General features: G+C 42.2%; 3 protein-coding genes across 10 annotated transcripts in view; 2 read left to right on the top strand and 1 right to left on the bottom strand.

Annotated features, from left to right (window-relative positions):
• Positions 1-1,214: 1,214 nt before the first annotated feature.
• On the top strand, positions 1,215-6,160 carry POLG2 (DNA polymerase gamma 2, accessory subunit). Its single transcript, XM_032706520.1, has 8 exons — positions 1,215-1,722; positions 2,080-2,206; positions 2,356-2,461; positions 2,838-3,011; positions 3,371-3,511; positions 4,355-4,435; positions 4,974-5,074; positions 5,960-6,160. The coding sequence occupies exons 1-8, from the start codon at positions 1,215-1,217 to the stop codon at positions 6,123-6,125; spliced, it is 1,404 nt and encodes a 467-aa protein (XP_032562411.1). The 3' UTR covers positions 6,126-6,160.
• Positions 6,161-7,740: 1,580 nt separating this feature from the next.
• On the bottom strand, positions 7,741-12,008 carry MILR1 (mast cell immunoglobulin like receptor 1). Its single transcript, XM_032706521.1, has 8 exons — positions 11,915-12,008; positions 11,778-11,822; positions 10,671-10,958; positions 10,152-10,436; positions 9,556-9,669; positions 9,036-9,125; positions 8,167-8,229; positions 7,741-7,835 (listed from the first exon to the last, which is right to left on the bottom strand). Exons 1-8 carry the CDS (start codon positions 11,946-11,948, stop codon positions 7,783-7,785), a joined length of 972 nt encoding a protein of 323 aa, XP_032562412.1. The 5' UTR covers positions 11,949-12,008; the 3' UTR covers positions 7,741-7,782.
• A 7,418-nt stretch (positions 12,009-19,426) lies between these two features.
• The window catches only part of PECAM1 (platelet and endothelial cell adhesion molecule 1), a 32,130-nt gene continuing 30,803 nt past the window's right edge, over positions 19,427-20,753 (top strand). The window contains exons 1-2 of one of the 8 annotated variants that reach the window (XM_032706511.1): positions 19,427-19,730; positions 19,875-19,901. In XM_032706511.1, coding sequence (XP_032562402.1) covers positions 19,697-19,730; positions 19,875-19,901 — 61 coding nt within the window. In that variant the 5' untranslated portion in view covers positions 19,427-19,696. The remainder of the gene's footprint in view (positions 19,731-19,874; positions 19,902-20,753) is intronic. The other 7 variants (XM_032706513.1, XM_032706512.1, XM_032706514.1 and 4 more) reach the window with 7 other exon arrangements.

Below are 20,753 nucleotides of genomic sequence, written 5' to 3'. Positions count from 1 at the left end.
TTAACATTGATGCAAAACCTAAACAGTCTCTTTCCACTTGTATTTTTTGCTTGTCAAATGACGATTATATGGGGGAAGTGTCAGGTGGGCACTCATAACATTTGCACATAAAATGATGAAAAGAGATGAGCTCTACTAAACAGCTTTGCTGCTCTGGTAGAACTGAGCTCATGGCAAATCTGCCTTAGACATAAAATGCCTTGCAATACTTTTCCACCCAGGAGCAGCAGCTCCCCCGGCTGACCCAGTGCCCTACTAATGCGTCTTTTCAGTCCTGGGCCCTGGGGTGGGGGCTGAGCAGGAGGACCGGCGCGGGGATTATCCCAGCCCGAGCCTTTCATGACTCCAGCCCGCAGAATGGTTCCCGTCTCACGCTCCTCCTCCTGGCGCCGCTACGAACTCGTGATGCAGCGACTATGGAAATTTCCACTGCGCTGCCTCTGCTCTGCCAGCGTGAACTCGAGAGCCCCGAGGAGCGAAGGGGCCTCACCCGCCCTCTTGGCAGGAGCCCCGCGCTCTGCCTTGGTGTGCCTCAGGCCTGTGGCTGCCCCGGGGATGGGCTTTTCCCCTGGAATGTCCGCGGGCCGCTGTCCCATGTTCCCATCACAGCAGGGTCTTTCCCACCCCACTGCCCCTTCTAGCCTCTCGAGAGCTCTGGACTTCCGTGTCCGAGAGGGAAAGGTGAGATGTGACCCCGTGGCACCTGTGGCCTTGTTGCCGATTTTAGGTGCTCTCTAAGCACAGACACATAGTTCGGTTTAGAAAGAAGACGTTTATTCTGCGCAGGAGGCTTCCAAAAATACGGGTTAAAAAGGGACATCTTTTATACAGCAAAATTCACACCAACCCTCCTACCTGCTACATATGCTCTGCCTACCTAATGCATGTTTATTTGTGTGATCTGGAATGCTCAAAACGCAAAGTTCTATATTACACAACTTCTATTATATGTTACCCGACGACATTAGCTACGTTTACAAAAGGCGAGGAAGTCCAGCTTGAAGACACCCGTTTCTTTGTTGAAGCTCTCCAACGGCACCATTACGTTTACAAAAGGCGCAAAGATTCCGGCTAGGCACAGATAATGAACTTTGAGGACCCCCCTGAGCTCGGCCCAGGGTCGGGTCCAAGGTCGGGGGTCCCGGGGGGGCGGGCCCTGGCGGTGCCCTCGCGCATGCGCAGCCGCCGTGCCCCCGCCGTGAGGGAGCGGGAAGATGGCGCTGGGCGCCCGCCAGGGCCGGCGCTGGGGGAGTCGCGCCGCGCTGGTGCGGCCCGAGCCGGGGCGGCGGCGCGTCCCGGGGCGGGCGGAGCCGCCGGGGTGCTCAGCGCGGCCCTACGCGGCGGGCGGCGGCGGGGCGGAGGCGGCGGGCGGGGCGGAGCTGCTGGAGGTGTGCTGGCGGCGGCGCTTCCTGCGCGGCGGCGCGGGGCCGCTGCCCTGGCGCGCCTACCTGAGCGGGCAGCACCCGGGGCTCGGTCCGCTGGGGGCGGCCCTGCGCGCCAACCTGGCGGCGCAGTGGTGGGACTCGGCCATACCCCCGCGGGAGCAGGTGTTCGCCGTGGATGCCCCGCTCCACGGCCCGCCCGGAGCCCCCCAGGACGCGCGGGGGCTGCGGCTGCTGCAGCCGGAGGCGCTGCGGGACGCCCTGCAGGGCTGTGGGCACAGCCCGGCCCTGGACCAAGTGCTGGGCACCGCGGGGGTGCTGCGGGAGAGCCTCCTGCCCGGTAGGTCCCGGGCGGCCCCGCACAGCCTGGGTCCTGCGAACGGGGTTCTGGCTGGGAGAGAAACAGCTGCGTTTAAGGGAATTTTCCAGCTGTGTTGGCTGCGTGCTGTGAGTTTGTGTCCTTTTCGAGGACCTGAGCAGCACAGGTGGGCAATGAGTGCGCTCCCTGTAATTAGGGGAAAGGCACCTTCAAATCAAAGTGCCCAGAGGAACCAGGCTGCTGAGCCTGTCCCTGCAAAGTATCAGCGCTAGTGAGGCTTCACATACTTGTGTCGTGTGCTGTGTTTGCTGTTGGTAGACTAAAAATGTAAAAAAATTTCCCAGTGGCCCCTAAAATCAGGGATTTACCTTTTGACAGGTGTTCTGGCTCAGTATGTCAGCTGCTTAGAGCTGGTGAACAAAAGACTGCCCTGTGGCCTCGCTCAGATTGGAGTCTGCTTTCATTCTCTTCCAGAAAGTGAACAACCCAAGGGAAACCTTACAAGGTAGAGTAATAGGGGGATTAATCCCTTTCCATGCTTAAAGCAACTGTTAACACCTGTTTCACTTTTGGATTGTTTTTGAATGCTGTCTCTTGCTTTTTCCCCTGTTATTTCCAAAGGTGTTAACTTGCTGCCCTTGCTATTGTTTAAAGAATAGGAGAGAGGACCACGTCCTTGCTTGCATGGTTTAGTTCTCCCAGAACTTCAGGACAGTGGCTCGATTACTGGCTACGCCAGAGGCTCCAGTGGTGGAGAAAGGTAACAGCAGCATATCCCTGGGGAATCTTGGCCTGCTCCTTTCAGAGGGGGAATAGTCACCCTGGTTGGTTTTATGGCCTTACATTACTGGCCTGTTCTAGCCACTGGAAGGGGTTTATTTCTCGTGGAAACTGAAAAGCAACTGAAGTTTGTGACAAACCCGATAAGAAGTTTGTCACATGACTTACAGAAAGCCAAATGTTTTGTGTTTGTAGGTGATGTGAGATTGAAATGCCGTGAAACAACAGAGAGATTTGGGCTGTAATTTCTAAAAATCTTTTGCTGAAAATCACAGATTTCATCTTGCATTGCAGACTTGGTTTTTTAGTTAATACAGGACTCACAGTATTACACCTCTTACACCTTTTATTTTCAGTTTGCAGTAGGCCCATCTAACTTCAGCAGCAGTGACTTTCATGATGAAGAAGGCAGAAGAGGATTTAAGTTACATTACAAGTTTCCTTGGGGGACAGAAACAATAGAAACACTGAAGAACCTTGGTGATACTGAACTGTTACAGATGTATCCAGGGGAAAGTTCAAAATTACTTGTAAGCTTCACTATATTAAAAATCTTTTCTGATAAAGAGGGTAATGTGTGAGAGAAATGGTTTCTTTGCTGGTCCTGTTGCTTAGCAGGTGACTGTCTTGTTATTTGTTGGCTGTAAAAGTAGTACAGTTGATACTCTGCAGTCAGACCTTCATTTTCAGAAGATGATAAACATTTCCCCAGTGTTGCAGTGTTACCTCGTTACACTTCTGAGGTTTCTGGTAACTTTTTAAAATACGTGTCTGTGCTTTAAACATAATAAGGGTACTCAACCTCAATGCCTCATTATACATTTAAAGCAAGCAAAAGGCTTTTTGGGTCAATCTTTGATGTTTCCCTTTGTGTTTTTTTTCTCTTCAGGGCCGAGATGGAAGGAAGAATGTTATTCCTCATGTTCTGTCTATGAATGGAAACCTGGACCGAGGAGTCTTGGCCTATCTCTTTGATTCCCTACAGCTGGCTGAGAATCCATTAACAACAAAGAAAAATTCACAGAGAAAGGTAACTTTCTGTAGAAAGTGTAACAAAAGTCTAGGTACAAAAGCCACAGACAATATGGTAAATTCAAGCATGGAGATGTCTCCTTTTCCCACCTGGCTGTCCTCTTCCCTTCCCAAATGGATGCAGACTGACTGTTCTCACTGGTAGCACCAGGCTGGCCCCATGGCACTGCCCAGCAGGCCTTGTCACCCACATGAGCATTTTTTTCTCTCACTCTGAGGTTCCCTTTCCTGTTTTACCTTTTTCTCTGATGGGCAGGCAGGCTCTTGCCATGCAAGCAGTGAAGGAGTTAAGAGAAGTTGGAATGTAGCTGCAGTTTGTGGAAAAGAGGAATTTGTCTCTTCCAGCAGCATTTGAAGGTGGCTGAGAAGAACAGAAAAAGTGGGTCACAGGTGGTAGTGGGACATCTTCCCAAGGACCATGGTTATTCCCACTTTTACCCTATTTCTCTGGAGTTTGAGTGCTGGCTGGCAGACAGGGCTTGTCACCCAAACAGCTGTTTGTTCTTTAAGAACAGGCAGTAGACTGGATGGGAACTGTCTCCTGGGCTGTCTCTGATCACTCTGGCTCCGTTCAGGATGATGGAGCTCTGCTAACAAATCTTCATTTCTTTCCTGGGGCTCAGCCAAAAGGGAGTAATTTCTGCCCTGTGATTCTAGCTGGAGTATGAGTGTGCTAGTTATATAAAATACAGCTTGCTGCTAATTCAGGAATTTGTGCTATGAGAAAATTTTTGCTTGTTTAGAGCCTTAATTTCGGTTAAAAAAACTTACTATTTCCTAGTTCTGTAGAACTGTGTGCTAAACAAATTTGGTAATCTGTTGCTTTTTGTAAATTTATAAGGTACTTAAGCTACATCCTTGTTTAGCACCTCTTAAAGTGGCCTTGGACGTAGGAAAAGGTCCAACAACAGAGCTGAGACAGGTATGTTGTAAGACAGTATTTTAATTTTGAGCACTGAATCTCCATGTTACAGTTCAGACAGGGTTTGTGTTGGGGAAAATCTTTCTGCTGCTTTGATTCCTGCTGTGCAGCTTGTGAGTCACAGCCAAAGAAGTTCACTGCAGGCAGTTCCCTGTGTAGACACACTGCTTTTGGTGCTGTTAATAGACCTGATACTTGTTCCATGCAAAATTAAGGAAAAGAAATATCACAGTCCCTCCCAGCTTAATATTTCAGAATTATCTTAACACATGGGTTGCATCTTCAGAAAGATTTTTTAAAAGTTTTTACGTCAGTCAGTCGTTGTCAGTCCTCACAGAAAGGAGCAAACTTACACTGTTTTTAAACAGAAATGGAAATTTAATTTCCAGGCTGCTTTCCATTTGGAGATTATTTCAGCCAGCGAATTAACACCAGCTAGGAATGTTAATACCACACATGTTAGAGTTCTAATGGTTTCTTTGTAGAGTCTCAGACCCTCAAAGTCTGTCTTTTAACTTTTGTTTTTAAATGATCACAGGTTTGTCAAGGACTGTTCAATGAACTGACAGAAAACAGAATTTCTGTGTGGCCAGGTTATCTTGAAACTGTGCCAGTGTCTCTGGAACAGCTTTATACAAAGTAAGGAGAAACAATCTTTGGTACATTAAAGTATGAAGGTGAAAGATGACTTTCTGTGGACTAGTGCAAATATGCCTGATTTCAGTCAGAAGTCATGGGGTGCAGTAACCACGTGACTGAAGGCATTGATCCCAAACTACAGACTTGGAATTGAGTAGTTTTATTATGAAAAGCATATTGTTCATTTTTTAAATTAAGTATAAGCCTTTCATGTGTTATTGTTATTTCCCTGGAAGTGTGAAATGCCTTTTAGAGACTCTCCTATTGAAAATAAATTTCTTCACATGAGTCAGAAGCTCTCAGAACTGTTTCCCACCCTCAACCCCATTTTTGCATCTGCTCTGGTTCTGTGTTTCATTCTTAAGTACTGTTTCAAATAGCACACTGTGTCTAGTCTTAAAAGTTCTTCCAAATCTGGAACCATTACTGTCAGTGTATGTGATGGAATTATTTGTGGATATAAAAACACCTATTCCATTTGGGGGCTTCATGTTTTATTTGTTTATCAGGAGTGAATTTGGGGCATATGGCTGCTCATGTCAGTAGATCTTGAGCATATTGGTGAATGTTTCTTTGAGAAAATAAATACCACTATTTGTTCATGTGCAGTAGTAGTCAAAGTAAGTCAGATAAATTCTACTTCTGCAAAAATATTCCTGTAATAGGTCACTAAATAACATTCTTTTATGTACTAAGGTAGCTAAATAATTTAAAGAAATGTAATCAGGAAAGCAAGGAATGGCAACAAGAAAACTAGTGTCGTCATGCTGGACTTAGTGCAGTATAGCAAAAATAAATATTTACAGCTTGTGGTCATTGGCACATAATTTATCTGATTTTTTCCACACACCAAAAGCAGTAACAGGGGGACTCTTTTCTTTTCAGGTACGATGAGATGAGCATTCTCTTCATGATCTTGATAACTGATGCCACTCTGGAGAACGGGGTGGTCCAGCTGAGGAGCAGAGACACCACCATGAAGGAAATGATGCACATTTCTAGGCTGAAGGACTTTCTAACTAAATATGTGACGTCAGCCAAAAACGTGTAAGCTGAAATTCACTGAATAAAGGGATTTTCTTAAACCTCTCTGCCTGGACCAGTTTCAGCATTGTTATGCTCTCGGTGGTTTCTCTGCAAATAGCTCTGCTAGAGTTTGGTGGTGCATCTGTTTGCTGCCAAATCTAGACCATCCAGGTCTTCCAGGTTCCCTTGGAAAGAGGCAAGAGATGCAACTTGTCCCTGGTTAGCAGGGCTAACCATATCCTCATTCATGTCTCTACTGTCAGGTAAAAGTACTCCATCCTAAGCTAAAAATTCAGCTTTCATCTGTATTGGTGACACAGTTATGATCTCTGCTGGAAAATGGGATTTTATATAAAAGACTTCCAAATCTTAAACGTTTTAATAAATCAGTATCTTTGTACTATCTGTTTGTAGGAATGTGTTTTAATCACATGGCCCCAGTTCTTCAACATTCAAGCTACTTCATCTTGCACTTGATAAACACAAAAATCAGAAGTAAGTTATCAAGAGTAACAGAGGAATAGATTTAAATAAATTGTAAAGGTTTTTACAAGCATTTTTTGTGGAAAGAAAAAGTCTGTGTATATAAAATGCTGGAAAAAGACTTAATGTGTGATCACATTTTTCCTGCTGAGCATAGTGGTTAAAATCAGATATAAGAGTTTGCAGAGGTACAGAATTGAGTGTTTCTGTTCTTCTGGAGATTTACAACATGTTCAGAGCTTGTTGAGTCACTGTGTAAAGTGCTTAAAGTGTGTGCAACAAGGCACATGGCCTCTGATAGTCATCAGTGTCATGAAACACAGGAACTGGCCTTAAAATTTTCTTCTTAACTAAAAATGAGTTATTTCTAACAATAATTGCTGCATAGTGTAATTATGTTAGATATAGTGCAAGGTCAGCATAGTGTAACTTATTAAACATATGGAATTCTAAATTAGCTGCCTGTGGAATGATATTAGAACAACCCAGGATTATTTAAGAATGGCCTGTAGCAAGATGCAGAATTTGTTTTGGAATTAGCTGTTCCAAAAGTTAATTTTGACATCCTATCCCTACCTTGAGAGCTGAAATAATGTAGAACTGAGAAATTCCCATCCTTACAGGTACTGAGGCCAAACACAGATCCTCCAGTGTGTGCCTAAGAGGACACACTTGGGATTGTATGGGTTTTTTTTAATTTATACTGAACTAAAGCCTTTTGATTATCTTATGTCTGCACCCAATCCAGTTTCTGCTTCAGGAGAATTGTTAACTGTACAGGAACTTGGGGCTGGGTGAAAGCTTTAAATAATTTATTCCTTTCTGTTTATTCATCAGATGCCAGTAATGCCAGACTATATATTGTGTCCAGCAGGATGTTATACCTGGCAGTGATTGCATTGCTTTGGTGTGGCTTTTATGGTGCTGTTTGGGCAGTAAGCTGCTGTTTATCTTAATGGAATTGCTATTCAGTATTTCCAGTTGTTATCTGTTCTGCTTTTTCTCTTAAGTTGAAGTCCTTATATATTATAACTGTGAGATTTTGCTTTTATCTGTCTACAAACTGCCTAGGCCAGGAAACTGGTATCTGAACATCATCTCTTTCTGTGAAACTTGCTGGTACTTATCACATTTGGAGACTGAAAAATTCTTTAAAAACATATGATTAGGTTAACCACAAAGGAGATCATACCTGGTACTCAGTTTCTGATGAGGACTTTTGAATAGACTGTAGTACATTCCCTCTTCCCTGCTAAAAGCCAGAATAGCACAATTCATAATTGCATTTTTCATACAGATACCCAGTAGAAGAATTAACATTACATCAGCAACATGGTGACTAATAACATCTGCGTGGTTTCATAGTGAGGCTGTTGAGTTTTTGGGTCATAGGATAGTTGTCTTCTTTTCTTTTTCTTTTTTCCCCCCTCAAAAGGTCTTAAAGTTACTTTAATTTCTCTGTAGTAACTAAGCAATTTCATAAGCAGCTACAACTATCTAAGCCCTGCCTCCACCCAGCAAAGTCCCCTCAAAACATGGTTGTGAGCATCAGATATTCCAATATTATAGCTTGAGGTTTTCACCTTTTTCATCTTCTCTTCTAATAACAGAAAAGTTGATGTATTCTTCTTCTGGCTTAACAGGCTCTGGATTAAAGATGGTGAACAGCAGTTAATTACAAGCAACTAGATCAGACTTTTTTTTTTCTATAATCTTGAAATAAAGCAGTGAGATTCTATAGTGAATATAAATCCTGTTTTGTGTAGCATTCCCGGGCCTTATCAGAGCTCTTGTCCCTGTCCTTGCAGGCTGTGGGTGGGATGCTGAGTGATCCCTGGCACGAGCAGCTGCACAGCAGGGCAGTGAGGACCTTACCTGTGTACTGCAGGATCAGGAAGGCAGGTTAGTTTGGAGAGAATTACTCCATTTTGATATTCAGAAATGGGAAACATGATGCCCTTGCTATTGGTTTGGTTTGGGGGTTTCTTTTTCCCCTTCAAAAGAGACATTCACATATAGAGCAAATACAGAAAACTCCCAAGTTCAGAGCACTGTGGCTATGGGGGAATGTCTTTGTTATTGTGTATTTTCTGCAGCTGAAGCAGCACAATGTCTTAATTCAGTTGCTTTGTTGTCACTTCATAATTTAAGTTTGAATTTTAATTTCTTGTCAAACTTCAGAAACATGGAATAAAGAGCAGAAGCACTGAACAATTTTGAACAGAAAGCAGGAGCTACATAAGTTTTATTTTGCTACAGCTCCATATAGCCCATTGTTGGCTCTTAGTAAATACATGGAACCTCATTTCATTTAACCAGCTGCAGTTTTGGCTGCATGGCTGACAGGTGATGCCAAATATGGATTCTGAGGGAATCCATATATGAGGCTCCTGCAGTGCCTGAAGAACTGTGCCCATACCATCCTGACTGCAGGGGGGTAACATGAACTTACCAATCTCTGCATATATGACATCATTTTCAGTCTCCTCCACATTCACTGTTGATGTAAAGCCAGTTGAGGGCCTGGTAGACTTATATTTTTCTGCAAATTGTAAAAGAAAAACACGTCTGTACACCTGTATCAGTTTTTCCTAAAGAGGGAAGTAAACAGTTTCATGGTATTTTTTGAATATTTTGAGACCTCAGATAATGTTATTTTCATGATAAATATTGCTCTTTAACTAAGGGCATTTTAATAGATTTTAATAGATTTCCCTTTCCAACGAGATCTAATTCCCTCCAGTGTTTCTGTGTATTACATTAGATGTTACTTTGTTACTCCCATCCCAGACCTGCCATCCAAAACAGGGTAGAAGTTTTGCCTTGTCAATGTTAAGTTGCCAGTGCTGGTTGAGAGGAGGCTTGACAACATCCTAAATCAACAAGAGCTACTCTGCTGGTAAGGTGATGTTTACACACTAAAATATACGGACAACATAAATGAAAATGAAAAAGACATTCAGATAACTCACTTGCTTTATATGAAGGAATTATGAAAAATGGAATTGCCACAGCAAATCCTATTACAAGTAGTAGCAGGATCAGCCCAAGAGAAATTATCAGGGCCTGAGAATGGCTTCTCTCTTCTGCCAAAAAGAAGAAGAAAGTGTTTATGCAATGAAATGTTTTGTATTTTAAGTATTTTCTATGCATTAAAGCCAACACTTTGGCATTTTTTTCAACTTTTGGATTAACTGTGGTAAATGTAAGTGCTCAGGAGAGTCCCAAGGGCACTGTGTTCCACCTTGCTGGTGCCAGGAGGCTCTTTCCTAGGACCAGAGAGACAAATAAAACCAGACTCTCCCCAAGGTGGACCGGGGGTCTCTTGTAAAAGTGAATCTTTTACAGTCATTCTTCATGGGCACTTCAACTTCTCTTATCTAGGCTGCGTGGAATTCTGTGGTTTTGCATGCATTTGAAAAACTAAAATTATTTTTTTGTGGTAAAAAAATTATATTTTGAACATGATATTGCAGGAACAAAATATCTAGCTAAAAAACTTGGATCATGACAGCATTCTGAACTTTGTATGGTCCCTGTTTGTCAGTGGTAACTCTTTTATGCTTACCTGCTAATGTGAAGTTGAAACTGTTGCTGTATTTCATACTATTGGGAAAACTATTATTAGCTTTGCATTTATAGGTTCCAGAGTCAGCAGAGGAATTGACAAATAGAAAAATCACAGCTGCTTCCCTCTCATACATCATCTTTGGGGGAGAGATGCTTTGTTTTCCCTTGAAGAATATGTAAGTGATGGGAAGAGATCCGTTCTCGGAGAAACAAGACAGGGTCACGTTCTGGCCTTTCGTTGTGTGAGAGGTGGGTGAGCTCAGCACTGGTTTGGAAATTGGCTCTGAGAAAAGAAAACTGAAAAGGCTCAATCACTGAGTACAGGACAAGCTCCGAGCAAGACTCAGAGTTAAGCAGCAAAATGAGGTGAGCATCGATTTTGGAGGGTTGGTGAGCCAGGGCAGGGCAGCACTGCTGACTCCTGAGGGAATAACAACCATCTGCAGTAAAGGCCAGCTCCTCAAGCAAGACTGTGCCCCTAAAATAGTGTGCTGGGAAGGTGCACAGCCAGACGTACCTATAAGAGTGAAGTTGAGGCTGTTGCTGTATTTTCCATCACTGGAAGTGTTGTGCTCAGCTTTGCATTTGTAGGGACCCACGTCGCTGGCAGAGCTGATAGTCAAGGTGAACAATGCAGGGGTCGAGTCTGACCTGTTCAGAGAGGATACCTGCTGGTTGTGCTTGAACAAGGTGTATCTGACAGGTGGAGATCCAGAGGCAGAGCAGCAGCAGAGGGTCACGTTCTGGTTCATCACCACATTCAAACTCCTCTGAACCAGTACGAGCTTGGGGTTGGACAGGATCCCTGGAAAGGAGAAGCTTCTAAGTGAGTTGACTGCACCTATCCCCCAAAAAACTCCCGGATTTTCCCCCAAATATGTTGAGAACCAAGCTATATTTATTTCTATTGAAGTAGGGCATTATGTACTTTTTTCCGCCTCCAGTAGCAGGCAACTCAAGTTCATACTTTTTAAAACCAGTGTGCAGCTTCACACATGACAAAAAGTGCATGTCTTCATGCAAAAGAGGGCACAGCCACACAGATGTGTCCAGGAGAACCAACAAAAATACTTATGAACTACAACTGCAATTAAAATAATAGAAGTACAAAAGATAAATCAAGTATTAGGAGTGTTAATTGGAGGAGAAAATAACCTTATATGCTATATGAAAGGTAGCATGTGAACCTGAAAGCAAAAGCAGTATTTTATTTGTGGCTGTATGTAAAAAGGCAGAATTAACCTTGTGTAAGTAGATTGAACTTTTGAATAGCAGCAGCAGGGACCTTGATGGTCTATCAAATTTGTCTCCTTTTATGATATTATACAAATAAATTTGCAGTAAAAACTTGTCTTTTCATAGAAAATGGTACTAAACTACTCATAACTAAAATAACATTTCTAGTGGGAAAAAATATTTTAACAACTTAAAGCAATTTTGACTGTACAGACAGGTCAGCAGAGAGACTACACTTCGTGTGGAAACTTGTAAACTGCCTCACTGCACAGACAGGCAAAAGATTTAATTATACATGAACATTTTGGACATTTTTAAATCCCTTCCCTGCTTTTTGGTTAACAGTCAATTGCAACACATATCTCAAAATCAACAAAAGTGAACTTACCTTTGCCACTTTCAGTAGTTTTCTGTATCTGCTGAGACATTTGAGCTAAGAGAAGAAAAAGAAAAGCTTTCAGGTGAGAAACAGTGGTTCTGGTTGAGAAAGATTTGGAGTAGGAAAGAAGCATGTCCTTGGCTTACAGTAGGAAAACAGCAGAATTGTGAGAAAAAACATTTTCTTGATACTTGGACAAGAGAGCTGGTGGAGTTACATGACAGATCTTTCTTTCAAAAGAGATCGAGGAGTGGCTCCAGGGCTTGAGGAAGTTCTATATATGGAAACAGTGCTGATCTCTACTGATGTTTCTGTGAAGAGTTTTTTTGTCATGTTCCACGCACATTTAGCCTGTGGCAGGCAGGGCAGTGGGCAGAATGAGGAGCAGCAGTGTGGGATGCAGGTAAATGTTGCCTAAAGTTGTTCTAGGACACAATCAGGGGTTTTCCGTGTGAGTTGGGTGGTAGAACCATGTATGGAATCATAGAATCACTGAGGTTGGAAGAGAACTCTGAGATCATTGAGTCCGACCATTGCCATGTCCACCACTAAACCATGTCCCCAAGTGCCACATCCACACGTGTTTTAAATCCCTCCAGGGTTGGTGATCCCACCACTTCCCAGGGCAGCCTGGGCTTGACAGCCTTTCCCATGGAGAAATTTTTCCTAATATCCAATATAAACCTCCCCTGGTACAACTTGAGTCTGTTTCCTCTTGTCCTATCACTTGTTACGAGGGAGAAGAGACCAACCCCCACCTGGCTACAACCTCCTTTGGGGAGTTTTTCTGGTACTGTTCTTAAAAGGGCATGAGATCAATCACTGATCCGTATCAAAAAGTCACATTTTTACCACAGTGCAAGTGATCATATGGCTGTGACTAAGGAAGTATGTGGTACTGGGTGTTTTTTAGCAGCAATATAATTAAAAAAAAAAGTCCAGAAAAAAGAGAGTACCAAATTTATAGAAGTTTTAGGATGCTAATAAATATTTATAGCTAGCCAGCTTGTTTGGAAAATATTTTGATCAAACTTCAAATGTGAGGCTGTGAGGAAGTGAGACCTTGTATTAGATGCTACAGATCTCATAAAGAACTTGAGTTCAGCAGCACTGCATAAACAAACTTGATGACTAATTTGATGAGCTAATCCGTAATACAAATTACAGTCTTGGCAAGTAGATGTTCTTTCCTTGTCATCCTCTGGACAAAGTAACCGTAATCATCAGCTATGCACGGGCCGTGCCTTCTGAGGGGCTCCAGGCCCTGTTGTATATGAGGAGGTAATTGCTTACACAGAACATGCCTTAAAAAAGTTGTTGTGATCCTCATCTTATTTCCTATTTCTTAGTTTCCAGTCTCTGAAGGCAGCAAGGCAGTCTGGAGGTGTAATACAGGATCCCTCCCAAATCTTCGGCTCTTGCAGCATTGCAAAACTTCCTCACAGAATGTGTGCGCACTTCCTTCCTCCTTGTTTTTCTTTTCTTTTTAATTTTGGGGGTGGAGGGGATTTGTTTTGTTTTGTTTTTTTAATTTTTTCTAAGACAATCTCCACCCTCCCTTCACAAATGTTTCTGGTGTGGAAACGCTGACAGCAAACCACAAGGGCGGAAAACATCTTTTCACAGCTGTCAGGAAGCACATGTGAAAATGCAGCTGTTGGGGGAAGAACTGTTGGGGTGTTTGTGCATTTTCCTGTTGTGGGACCCTGTTCTTGTCAGAAACCCACACACACAGTCCCTGAGACACTGGCGGCCCAGGATGGTGTCCCCTCAGACATGGGTGTGTCCCCTCAGAGGCCCTGGAGGTGCTCACCCACCACCCAATGCTTTTCTCTTTCTAAGAAGCTGCTTCATGTTGTGTGTGGGCAATGGGGAATGGTTACAGAGCAAATGAGCTGTGAATTTGGCCGTGCCTTTCAAAAAATAAAAGTCTGGTGGTCACCAGGATCTCTCATGTACAGCAGCTTCAGTGGTGTGTGTGCAGGTTCCCTCGGGATGCGCAGCCTGGGTGTCCAAAGAGGATGAGTCCAAAGGCCTGGTTTCTGTTTGGAAGTGAGTTTACTTCATGCTGATTGTTTTCCTGGCAGGGCTGGCTATTGACTTTGGACTAAGGTGATGTTGCTTTGTTCAGCATGTATGCAGAGAGTTTTATGCCAACAGTAAGATATTGTGCAAGCTCAGAGTTCCCTTTTTATTAGATGTACAAATTTTCTGCCTGCAATTAATGTGACTGTACATGTAAGAAGAACTGAATAAATTTAACAAAGAGTAATGAACATGACATTACAGAACAGAAGCCATCCAGCCAAAACAAGTAAGTTAAAAAGTCAGAAAGGGAAATATGTGTCACTTGGTGCTGTGACAATATTCTGCCTCAAGCAAGCAGGTGGAAGGGAATAAAACCCAAACTGAGCTTTCATTCACAAGGTCAGTTCTTTAATTTGAGAATGTAAATAGTGTGATAGTGTTCTGTAGTAAGGCTGTGAAAGCTTCACACTGTGTCTATTCTATCACAGGCTTCCAGGGAAATTTGCATTTTTCAGCAGAATTATGAAAGTTATTCCCAGCTCCAGTTTCTCATCCTGAGAGGTTCTGGAGGAGCATCTGCTACAGTAGATATCTGCAGAAGGTTTGCTAGAAATCACCATGTACTGACAGCTATGTCTGGTGATGAATTAAATTAAGGCTCTGTTTTGTCTGCAGAAAGGTTTTAGTGATATAGCTTTATCCTCACTGAATACCGTATTTTTACACTCCTGTAAAAATAGCTGTGGGAGCCAGTCTGCTGTTTGTTTTAACTACTTGGTGTTTGTGAGAGGATTGTTTTTCTGGAGGACAATTAAGAGCAGAAGAGGAAATTATCTCTTCTATATGGATATTTAAGGTAGCTTTAAATTTCTTGCAGTGATGCTCAGGTTCTCAATGAGAATTTTGATGTAGTGACTGGTTTTCAATTAACTGCAGGTTGCAAAGGACGTGTCAGCAGGTGAAAGGAAGTTTTGGGCACCCAGTTTGATAACCTAGCAACTCCCACATCTCCCAAAGATGAAATGTGGTATGTCTGTCCTCTGAATCCTCTCCCAAAACTGGAAAAAGAAAGAAAGAATTTGAATGAGACATGGAAAACTGAGGTTACTAATACATTTCTCATGGGATAAATTCAGACATCACTCTATGAAGAGTGTTCCAGAGAAATGTGTTCAGGAATTGCTATAAGAGTGCTGTGGTTGAAAAATATGGAGTACTCTCTTAGTCAGCTTAATCAGCCTTCTTTACAAACTCATAGTGGTAATTTTAACTTTTTTCTGCTGCCTAACCTCTGATAAAAGTTAACTTTTTTTTTTTCTTACTGAATGAAAAGAAAAATGCTAAAAAAAAATTACATCTGCCAGGACTCTTTGTATTTTTCATCCCTTTTTAAACCTCTGTTGGTGTACTCTGAGGTGTCTCTGAGGAGTATCTGCCCCTCTGTGCAGTTTAACCAGCAGTTACATGAGTGGCAGCACTGGCCATGTGTGGGCACCTGCTGCAGGTAAGGAGCAGATCATTCTGCCTCTTGATTTGTGTTAACTCTGCTGAAAGGTTTCTTGTCAAGTTGGACCAGCTTGTTGAGTCACTACCAACTGAATTATCCTTGTGAAACCTATGTGGAATAATTCTTGGAGAATCACCAAGGAGAAATATTTCCAGATTAATTCCCTCTCCAGCCAGAAGTTTCTGATCTCTTCTCTGTCACTGTCCATCCCCTGTGAGGGATATTCCTGCAGAGCTCGAAGCTGGTTTTCAGCTGCATCCAGAAATGCTGGATGTTCAACAAAACAAGTGCAAATCCTGGTGTAGTGCCAGGGAAGGGCAGTGTGTGACAGTGACACAAGGCTGTGTCGTGTGTTTCTAAACGGAGGAATTTGTTAATGCAGGAGTGGACAGCAGTTAAAAATGCCCTTGAGGAGCTGAGTCACTCACACGCTGCTGGCACAGGGAAAGGTCAAGGTGGTATCACAGGCCACAAAAATAATGGAGTCATAAATTGATTTCACATCTCTGAAAGAAGGAATTTCTCTCCTTTTATCCAGCAGATGAGGTACGTGGAGGTTTGTGTTACACGAAATACAAGTCAAGGTTAGATTTCTAGTGTTCTTCTCAATGTTGCACTGTAGCAGTAAGGAAGCATAAAACTAAATAGCAATAATTAGCTCCTGTTGTATTAAAAAGAAAAATTCCAGTGTGAAAGCCTCAGTGACATTCTGTCATTATCAACTCCCTGGTTCTTTCGGTTGCTTTTCCAGGTTTAGTTTATGTTGCCATTTGGAGGAGGTGTTAGATACCAGTAATCACATGTTTAATTGCACTTCACTGCCGTGCTCATCTCCCAGCAGATGGTGCCATTGTGAAATGCAATTTATTCCCAGATGCACAAACTGGCAATCCAGAGTTTCTGTAAATTGTAGAACTTCCAGACTCCTGGAAAAAAAGGCAGGGTTAATTTCTTTATTGTACTCTGTAAATATTCAAATCCATGGAGGAAAATTAATTTTTAATTCTTCTCTGGGGAGGTATAAAGAGACACTTTAAAAAAAAAGACTAATGATGCAAGTGTCCCACATTCAAGACAGAACAGTATGCCCTGAAAATATATGTAGAAAGAACTTGTTTCATTCACAGTTCACCAGGGGTTTGTCCAGACTTGTGTAAACAGCAATGCTTGTCATAGTTCTATTATCTATGAGTATACTGAAACAGAATTTAGAATTGAGCAAAACAGCTCACAGCTGCAAGAAATCAAAATAATTTAATGATTATCTGTGTCAGGAATTGGAGGATTAGAAATCAGAGCTGCTCTTTTGGTCTTGATTTAGTTACTGGAAAGCTTGTGTTGACTTCAGTATAGATGGACCCAGATCTCTGAATTTTTATACATTTTAAAGTAAAATTTAGAAAAAAACCCAAACATTTGTAGATACACCTCTGTAGCAATTAACTGTTTTTAAAGTCAGTGAACTTACACAAGAAATTATGTATAAGGGATGAGATTTCTGACCCCAGAAAAGTTTTTATCGGTGAGATAGAAATTCTTTTCTGAAGAAAGTGAAACTGCCCTCAGGAACAGGCATTTGAGAGCAGGAGGCAGAGCTGAGGGGCCCCAGAATTGGCTGGACTCGGTGTGTGCTGTGTGAGGAAGTGAGATGTCAGTGCTGAGCACCAGCACCGCGGCCGCTCTTTGCTGTCACGCCAGCCCGGAGAGCACATGGAAACAAACAGCTGGAATGGGCTGGGAACTCCGAGCTCCCTTTCCTGTCATAAGGGATTGCCTGAAAACACTGTATTTGCAGAGGGAAAAATTTGAAAATCTTATTCAGCATCTTTCCCTTAGTTAGCAAAATAGGCTTTGCCTCTCGTTTCAGCGGAGCTCTGTTCGGATGCCAGAGCTGAGGGCTCTTAGGAAATGTCAGATGTAAGCAAGCAGCAGGGGATCCAGCCAGTAGAAACAGAGAATTCCCAGAGGAGGTTTTTAATGTTTAAGGGCCCAATTCATTGGCAGTAGATGAAATGTGATGATTCCCATGGATTTCAAAGGGCATTCGGTCAGATTATAATGAGTTATTCTGTCTGCTTCAGGAGGTGTGTTGCATTTTGGAGGTCAATCCTACTTTTCCCATAAATAGAGAGAGGGATTGAATAGAGTTCTTTATATGATGTATATTAGAATAAATTTGATCTTATGTAACTCAGAAATACATATCTGGAGAGATTACAATAAGCTGGCTGTCAGGAAAATCTGCAGCTGTATTACTGGCACAGGTGCTTTGAAGTTTAAATTCTTTAGGTCAATGTGATTTCCAGTTTAACCAGGGAAGATGGTCTCAAGCCGTTCTTTTGTGTTTGCAATGTTTTTCTCCCAAGTTTCATGTTCTTTTGGCTTGAATTCCTGCAGCTGAATTTACTTCTTGGATTTTGGTCAACACCAGCGGGATTTTCCTCTCCACGACAATGTCGAGGCTGGGCAGGAATGTGACAGTGTAATTAATCAGCCTGTAAGATCTTCTGGAATGTACTTCACTTGGGAACGACATCTCCCAACAACTTCAGGTTTTGGCACCATTAAACCTTACTCCTGAGCTAGTTCATCCTCAAAGCTGGCCTTCCACCTGAGTCTGAAACTAGCCTGGCTCGGAACTTGTCTCACACTCACTCTCTCCTTCCCTTACTGGAGCTCGGAGAAACCTTTGTCCCTCGTGGGAAAGACTGGTGTGGTTTTGCTGAGCTTTTTATGTTGTGCTAAATTCTTTTCTGGGGAAAGAGGGGAAGGGGAAAATCTCCTTCCTTCCTATTTTTTTGTTACCAGTAGCAAAAGTTGATCTACCTTTGTTCTCCACCTGCCATGTGTCCTCCTGCCCTTTTCCTTTACCTGTCCCTGGAGACCATTGTTGGCCACCGGCCAAAGCCCCAATCCTTTGTTGGTGGTGTGTTTCCAACAGCCTGGACTAAGCAGAACAAACACTGTTGGTAGTTAACGGCTTGGTCTTTAGTCATTAATTGCTGTGGCTATTGTGCCATTCTGTAAAACAGCCAGAGAGGTGCTTGTTCATGACCGATGTATTGTTAAACAGATGAGTGTTTTCCTTCTGTTTCCCTTTGCAAAATGCCATTCTTATATGTGTAATACAAGCATTGAAGTACACTTATAGCTTTAAAATATTGATTTTTTGGGGGAAAAATACAGTTTTCATTGACCCCGAGGAGAAAAAACAAGGATTTCATATAAGTGAAGCTCATGAGAACTGTCTGTCTGTTTTATAGACTTCTGTGAACATATTTACTGTTGTTTCACACAGTGTTTTAACAAGCTTGGAATTAAAGGAAAGCATTGACTCTGTCTACAAAGGAGAGAAAGAGATTAAGAGCTGAACACTGAATTTTCAAGAATTACTAAGTCACTGCTTGGGGAGTTCTGGGACACACAACTCAAGAAACACTTTTTGAAGGGCTTGATTTCAACTCACTTTGTCAAGCTTATAGACTGAGTCAGTGTTCAGGATGGGAATGGCTTAAGTCTAACTTAAAAGTGGGCTGATACAGTGAGAAATTAATATCCTGAGCAACAGAGAAGTGTACTCTATTTCAGATTGTGCCAGTGCTGCTGCAGATTTTTGCTGAGAATTGAAACTCAACTGGTTCTTTTTCTTGTGAGGTGTAAGGTTTATGCTTTTGCAGGCTTTGCACTGTCCTAACTGCATAAAATAAAATCTGGTGCAGATCCATGTTTCTGATATCTGATGGTGATATGAGAGATCTACCTGTCCATATTCTGGTCTCACACAACAGTAGCTCTGGTTTCTGAGATAATTCGAATTTATTGTGCACCCCACAGCCACAGCAAAGATGGGACACCTAGAAATGGATGTAAAAGGGAAAAATGGGTAATTATGTACATCTATTCACCATGTGAGGCTGAAGGGAAATATTTGCCCAAGAATCTGCTGAGTTCAAATAGCAAAGGTAATTTGTGTTCCTAAATGGTTAATTGTGACTTAAAAATACCCATATTGACAGGAACTGCAGGATAAATGTCATTGGAACTTCTTGTTTTTTTAATACACCTTAAGAAATTAAACAAAGCAAATGCATTTGGTGGCGCCCTCAGGAAAAGTCCAGTCACTTCCTGACCAGTAATCTGCCTGGGAGCAGCAGATAGATTCTCATTGTTTGCCGTTTCCAGTTTCCAGTAATGGGAACGATTACTTGATCCAGCCAGTTTCTGTGGAAGATCTGGGATAACTTACACATTTTCATGGCAAATTTTTATCAGTTTCCATAAAGAGCCAACGGAAAAAAAAGACCATAACGTGGTTTTGGTACCTGGAGGCATCACCTCTGATAATGAATATTGTTTGATTTTTGGGGTTAAGTGTCTGTTCTTCAGGAACGAGATGTATCTTGCTCTTCTGGTGATTTTCTTGCAGTGTAAGTTTGATAACTAAATCTCTGGGTGGGTACCTGTGGTTTTGATTTGTCTGGGGGGTTTTTTGGGGAGGCTTTTTAACAGTTTCACATTGCTGTCTCTCAATCTGCAAGCTTTGAAAATAACATTTCTTTTTTTTCCCGCAGTTTCAGAACTCTACACTCAGGATAAAGGTAGGGAATTTTACTTTTGGTGGTTTTTTTTTCACATACAAATTTAAAATAACTAATTTAACTAATTTCTCGGTTGTTGGTGTGCATTTGTAACAGGGTTTACTTGGATTTGCTGTATGATATCTCAGTATGAAATTTGGCCATATGAAAAGAAAAGCTATTGCTTTTTGCTGTTTCTTCATGCAGTGTTTAAATGAGAGATGTGCTGCTCGTATCTTAGTAAGTGTTTTGGTGAAATCTTTCCTAGAGTAATTTGCTTTCCAGAGGCATAAAAGAGGTGGGAGAGAAAATTAGCATTTTGTTTTGGTATTTAAAAAAGCCTCTCATGCCCACAAGCAAGAAGGGAGGATAAAATTATAGAATATAAATTAAGGACACTTTCTCCTGCTCGTGCAAAGGAATTGGTCAATTGAGCAGAGTTCAGAACTCGTGTTCTAAAGGAACTTTTTACCTTTTCATCCTGTGACTCCCAGCACGTACACTTCTCATGCTTCCTTTTTTCCATCACCAGGGACAAAGGTTTGCTTCTTGTTGTCATGTGGTTTATTCACATGCAAAAAAAAATTGCAATTTTTGCACTGATTTTATGCCCAAAACTCTCTCTAGCAAGGACACATTATAAATATCTGGTAAATGTACAGGGCAAGGGGCTTCTTTAGATGCAGGAAAGTTTTCCTTCTAATAGCAAATTTCTAATACAAATCCTGACCAAAATGGGCATAACCCAAAAAAGTGTAAGTTCTAAAGGAAGGAAAAATCAATGAACTGATAGATCTTTCTCTATAATTTGTCCTCCATCTGTGTGAATAAAAATATTAAGTATACCAGGATTCTAACAGTTACCACATTTAA

The sequence above is a fragment of the Chiroxiphia lanceolata genome, chromosome 19 (genome assembly GCF_009829145.1).
Source record: "Chiroxiphia lanceolata isolate bChiLan1 chromosome 19, bChiLan1.pri, whole genome shotgun sequence".
NCBI lineage: Eukaryota > Metazoa > Chordata > Aves > Passeriformes > Pipridae > Chiroxiphia > Chiroxiphia lanceolata.
This window is presented reverse-complemented; position numbering and strand designations above follow the sequence as displayed.

Coding starts and splice junctions, on each gene's coding strand:
- POLG2 (XM_032706520.1), top strand. CDS start 1,215: ATGGCGCTGGGCGCCCGCCAGGGCCGGCGCTGGGGGAGTCGCGCCGCG. Junction 1,723..2,079: donor GCGGGAGAGCCTCCTGCCCG/GTAGGTCCCGGG, acceptor ACCTTTTGACAG/GTGTTCTGGCTCAGTATGTC. Junction 3,012..3,370: donor GGGAAAGTTCAAAATTACTT/GTAAGCTTCACT, acceptor TTTTCTCTTCAG/GGCCGAGATGGAAGGAAGAA.
- MILR1 (XM_032706521.1), bottom strand. CDS start 11,948: ATGTTTTTTCTCACAATTCTGCTGTTTTCCTACT. Junction 11,823..11,914: donor AATTCTGCTGTTTTCCTACT/GTAAGCCAAGGA, acceptor TTCTTCTCTTAG/CTCAAATGTCTCAGCAGATA. Junction 9,126..9,555: donor AATTCCTTCATATAAAGCAA/GTGAGTTATCTG, acceptor TACAATTTGCAG/AAAAATATAAGTCTACCAGG.